Source organism: Poecilia reticulata, linkage group LG19 (assembly GCF_000633615.1).
Source record: "Poecilia reticulata strain Guanapo linkage group LG19, Guppy_female_1.0+MT, whole genome shotgun sequence".
NCBI classification, from domain to species: Eukaryota; Metazoa; Chordata; class Actinopteri; order Cyprinodontiformes; family Poeciliidae; genus Poecilia; species Poecilia reticulata.
Window position 1 is genome coordinate 219,416 of NC_024349.1, and position 6,087 is coordinate 225,502.

General features: G+C 42.5%; 1 protein-coding gene across 1 annotated transcript in view; it reads left to right on the top strand.

Annotated features, from left to right (window-relative positions):
* Positions 1 to 1,181, top strand: part of LOC103481139 (glucose-induced degradation protein 4 homolog) — a 3,434-nt gene extending 2,253 nt beyond the window's left edge. The window contains exon 5 of the mRNA XM_008436435.2: positions 176 to 1,181. Coding sequence (XP_008434657.1) covers positions 176 to 351 — 176 coding nt within the window. The 3' untranslated portion in view covers positions 352 to 1,181. The remainder of the gene's footprint in view (positions 1 to 175) is intronic.
* Positions 1,182 to 6,087: the final 4,906 nt, after the last annotated feature.

The following is a 6,087-nucleotide window of genomic DNA, read 5'->3' on the forward strand; positions in this document are numbered from 1 at the left end:
GTGCTGTCTGTTCCGTGCTAATGCTAACAGACGTGCTGTCTGTTCCGTGCTAATGCTAACAGACGTGCTGTCTGTTCCGTGCTAATGCTAACAGATGTGCTGTCTGTTCCGTGCTAATGCTAACAGATGTTTAATCTGTTGTTATAGGACTTGTTGATGTTTCGGCCTTGTTGATGTTTCGGCCCGGTAGCGCTGGTCCGGTTCTGCTGTGGTCAGAACCTGTTCTCCTGTTTCTGGCATCTTGGTCACAGACTCGTTTCATGCATTGTTCTGGTTCTGCTGTCCAGGTACCAGTCCCTGAACCTGACCCATGTTTCTGAGCACAGCGCCGCCATCTACGAGTTCCGGTGATGCCGCACGCTTCCAGGCGCTTCCTGTTGGACGGGCAGAGGGTCCAAAGCTGCTGAGAGGACAGAGGACAGACGCTCCCACTTCCTGAACGGCTCAGTGAATGTACGGAGGAGCCTGGACAGACCGGACTGGACCGGGTCCTGTAGAGTTCCCCTTCCCTTCGTTTGTTTCACTGCCTGGTTTAAATGCTTGGCTCAGCTTACCGAGACACGGACCGGATCGGKTCCGGCTCTCAGAACCGTACTGATTTCAGAACCAGTCCGGTTCCTTCCAGAACCAGCAGCTTGCACACACTGAGCGGGTGAGGAGTCGGGTCCGGTGTTGGACCGGAACCAGCAGGAGCGAGCGGTGCATTCAAGGRACAGTACAACCTGGGAGATTCCAGCTTTGCTTTGTTTTGGTCGTGCTGCTTTCTGGGACAAACTGTTGTGGAGTTCCTTCTGTTCTCCATCTCTGTGTTACCATGACGCCCACAATGAGGGTTTTAGACAGAGGTCAGAGGTCAAGTTTTAACAGTGAATCTTTGAGCCAAAATAATCCTATAAAGTATTAAAGGAGGGAATTTATCCGTCGGCATCATCAGATGATGCACCCCACAGCTATGCAACTCTAGAGAAAGCAAATGTTAGAGGTTTCACACTTTATTCCTATAATATATAAACAGATTTATCTTCATTAAAGAGACTATTTTTGTTAAATCGCCTGCCCCCCATCATGTTTCTCTACCATGCCATGGTTCCACAGCGCCACCTACCTGAGGGTGTTTGTGAATGAAGGTTGGAGTGAGTGTAAAGAGTGAYTATTGGAATCAAAGAAACATTTAAAACCTGCTTCTGTGTCTTTTATCATAAGTTAATGCAAATGTATATGATAAATGTATCATGACCGAATGTTTATTAACCAAAGTCAAAGTATTGTTGCATTTATGCTCCAAGATTTACTGATTTTCATGAAGGGATCTGAACAGAATCCAATGATTGGCGGGTCAAAGCTCTGCTGCCCCCTGCTGGCGGGTCAAGGCTCTGCTGCCCCCTGCTGGCGGGTCAAAGCTCTGCTGCCCCCTACTGGCGGGTCAAGGCTCTGCTGCTGCGCTGCCCCCTTTCCTGAAGGAGCCGGTAGATTGAGATGAAATAATTTAAAGTTTATTTGACAGGGACAGACACTTCGACACAAACTGAACAGCTCCACTCTTTGTCAGTGTTTATAGCAACAGCTAATTATGAGCACTTTTAAACAGGACATGTTAAAACTAGGAAAAATGTAAATAATTAAAAATGGCACAACATAAACACAATCATGCATATAAACAGTGAGACATAAGACATTAAGTATGGATGCAGTTCTGTTTTTGACAGCCAGTTTTGTTTGTTACAGACAGATATCTTATGATTATTTTGGAGAACTTTCTGGGAGTCCCCATAACTTATTTAATTTAAATTTCACATTGATCATATGACGCACAATATTTATGCCAACWGGAGGCTGTCAGGACCTGGAGCCCCGAAATGTACAAAACAATATATTACTGAACTTTTCTTCCTAGCGACATGAAGAAGGTTCACTGTAAATATGGTCAGATTAAAATGATTTTTAAGTAAACGGAACAAAGTGTTTCAGAACTGTTGAAGTTTGTTTTCAGAAATCAAAATATGGTGATGAGTTAAAGGCCATTCAAAGGTTTCTGGGCTCAGCAGATCAAAGCTCATGAATATTCATGAGCTTAATTTGGCTCAGAACAGAGGCTGCGACGCTCAGTCCGCCCGCCAGGTGGCAGCACAGTCTGCWGCCTGCGCTGGTTCATCCCGACAGCTGGACAAACATTTCAGGGAGAAAACTAAAAGTATCAAATCATTATAAAAAATAACGTCTTTTTTCCAAATGGAAAAGAATAAAAATGTAAAGTTCATATAATCTGAAAGAKAAAACCTGAGCAGAGGAGATCTGAACGTTTTACTCTACAAAACAGGTCCATCCTCACATGGTGGTGGCAGCATCATGCTGTGGGARGATGGATGGAGCTAATTGAGGAAAATCCTGGAGATGAGCTCAGACGGGGTCAAAGTTCAGCTTCCAGTAGGACGAGCAAGTCAGAGATGTTAGTCATGGCCTAGTCCAAGTCCAGACCTGAATCCATCTGTGAATCAATGGGAAGACTTGAAAGTGGACAGATTCCTGTCAAAGCCGTTTAATATTCCCAGATTTCCTTTTGTTGATTTTCCGTGTTTTGTTGCTTCTTTATTTTCACTGATTCTCCAAMCGAACATTAAAAACTAAATTATTTTACAGAAAAACACAAACAAAATCCAATTAAACAAAATCCAAATCAACAAACTTCACAATAAAATAAATAAATTATCACACAAACTATTTCAGCAACATGGAAAATATTAATGTGATTCATGGATTCATTCACATTTTCATGGCTTTAATGTTTCAGCCTCAGTTCTGCTTAGTTTCATTCGTTTGTCTGAGTCAGAACCGGGTCAGAACCGGGTCAGAACCAGGTCAGAACCGGGTCAGAACCGGGTCAGAACCTGCCAAACTTTTCACAAATGAAATCCTGGCTTCGCTGAGACTCGATTCGATGTTTCAGGTCATGTAGAGATGAGCTGCAGCAGAGGATTTTATTTAGGGGCGTCTGCCTGGAGGGGCTGCGGTTTGTTTTGGTCTCTCCTGTTTTCAGACGTTTCGGTTCTGGAGGATCAAACTGGGTTATTTCTGGCCCGCAGCCTGATGCTGCCATCGCCGGACCAGGCGCYGCTTCCTTCCTGGGCGAGTCGCCAGCAGCAGGTAGAAATACACACCCAGACGGGACCAAATCTAGAAAAACACACCTAGACGCTGAGGAAGAGGAGCTCCTTCAACAGGACGAAGAAAACTGGAAAAGCTTCTGGACGTTTCTTCACTTTCCTGAACTAAACTTCCTGTTTTATCCTCCTGCTGAACTGAAGCAGGGAACTGAGCCGGTTCTGGTTCTGGTTCTGGTTCTGCTGGAGGCTCCTTCCTGTCCTCTCCTCTGCCCCCCTRCTGGTCCAGGAGGAGTGATGCTGCGGGTCAGTGAGTTCATGCTCTGCAGAGGTTCCTCAGATGAGGGGTGTACAAACTTTCTGCCATAAGAACCAAAAACATTTTTTTAATAATTTAGTTTTTGCCATTTTTTATTTTACTGCTCAATAATAAAGTAAAACGAACCGATACTGACATGAACAGAAGAGCTGATTCTTGTTCTGTAGGACCCAGCAGCCTCCAGGCTCACAGCTTGACCTCTGACCTTTCATCTGTCTGTTTGGTTTCAGGATCTGATCTCCAGTAAAATCTGTCAATCATTTTGCATCTAGTTTAAGATGAAAACAAAAACTTCCTTCCTAGATGGGAATCTATCAATATGCTTATTTATAGAGTTGGGCCCATTTTGGACACTTCAAAACATTTTAAAGTGATTTAATTAATAAACTGAACTTAAAGCAGAGCTTGATAAGTAGCAGGTGGTGAGAATAGTTTCTGCTCTGTGTGAACCGGACTGGTCTGACTGGTCTGACTGGTCTGACTGGTCACATTTACAGTATTTATTTATTGTTGTTGGCTCCAGTTGTCTTTATCTGAAAGTAGTTCAACAGGAAAGAGAACAATGAGGGGGAAGACATGCGGCACCAGGCCGGGAATCAAACCAGCAACCACCGCCATGAATAATGACCTGCAGGTCAGAGGTCAAACACGTTTCCTTTCATAAAGAGCAGTGAGTCATTTTCATGCCAATCAGAGAGAAGCGGATCTTAATGACCTGGTTTCCAGGCAGAGAAATCCAGTTTGATCTCTGGACTGCTGGGAACCGTTTGACTCACCGTGACCTTTGACCTGACCGCCTCACCGTCATCCAGCGCCACCAAATCAAGGAAACGCAGCTCAAGAAAATAAATTTACCAGGCAGCTTCCTTCAGGATTCCCACTGTTTCACAAGCAGCCTGAGCAGAAAAGCTTTTTATTGCACTTCAGACGAGAAGATGGGCTTCAGGTCACGCCGTTCATGTCCCCGGTAGCCGGACGTTATCGCTCCTGCAGGTTACAGAGACACTAAATCAACTCTGGAACAAACAGAATCAGAAAACAGCAGCAGCAACTATTTCACTTCCATCTGTTATCAGTTATGGTTTTAATTAAGACTTCCTGTCAGATAAAACCCTAATCTAAAAAATCAGCTCTGCTAATGCTAAAGCATCAATCAATCAATCAATCAAATTTGATTTGTATAGCACATTTCAGCGGCATTTCAAAGTGCTTTACATAATTAAAATAAAAACAGGAATAAACAGTGAGAAAGAGAAAAGGATTTTGAAAAAGATTAAAACAAATAAAAAAAATAAAATAAAAAATCCACATGTTGTTTTATCAGAAGCTAATGCTAAAGCGCTAACTACCACCATGTTGATTCCCAACGTGCGTCATGAGCACAAAAAGGCTCTAAAACGATTCAGAAATGTGAATATTTGCATTTATTTGTTTAATTAAATCCTGGTTGTTTGTTCTGCTTCATCTTCCTTTGATGTTTATTAGAGCTGCTCAATAAAGTTTATTAAAAAGGAGAAAAAACCAGGAGAGGAAACGGAACCGCTGCTTAAGCCTCTTCTGTTGTCTCAACATCCGGGCAACAGTGACGTCATCGACGTTACGTTTTAACACCGTTAACCTTCATTAACTACCCAGACGTCAAACCTTTCAACTGAAAGTTTATAAAACAACCTAGTAAGTTCGAGCTGTAGGATTCACCTGGAAAATGAATTAATTTAACTTTGAAAACATTAAAGTGGTTAAATGTTTTCAAAGTTAGCAAAAGTGCTAAATGAAAGATTAGCGCTGCTATTAGCGGGTTAGCAGAACCTCCATGGATCCGACCAGAGTAATTTATCCTCTAACTTACCTGAAAAGCCTCTGAAGTTTTTAAAGAAACTTAATGAACAAGTTGAGTCCATAGTCATGGTAGTGGCAGCATCATGCAGTGGGAAGGTGGATGGAGCGAAGCAGTTTGTTTTCCTCCTGAAGCAGTGGGCGGCCATCTTGGCTCCGCATGGCCTGAGGTGGGTCATTGTTCTGTGGAAGGTGTGTTTATCTCTGTCCTCTGGTTTCTTTCACAAGAACAGAAGATTGGAAACACCTGCAGCGTTTTTACTGCTTCGTCTGAACAAACCTGAACTAAACATGAACTAAACCTGAACTAAACCTGAACTAAACCTGAACTGAACCTGAACTAAACATGAACTAAACCTGAACTAAACCTGAACTAAACCTGAACTAAACCTGAACATTAGACCGAAAACGTTCAATCATTAGCAGATCTGATCTTTAAACGTTCCAGAACATTTTAGATCTAACATGATGAAAGATTAAATCACTTATCCAAACCAGCCTCTTTTATTATATCATACATTTAATATAACACTTTCTGGACGGCTGAGTCCAGGACCAGAGCAGGTCAAAGGTCATCCTGCTGCTGCTGAGGGAGGAACAGGCAGGTTGGTTTTTACTCAGATCATCTCTGGGTTCAGATTAGAAATAATCTCACAACAGATCCAGATTAAATTATTACAGCAAAAAACTCATTTATTTCAACATGTTTCACTTTTTTAGGTCAAATTTTATTTTAAAAGTCTCAGATTATGGAGAGTTAGAGTCAAACGGCATCGATCATGAGATCTAGAGTTTATGACTAAACCTGAACTAAACCTGAACTAAACCTGAACT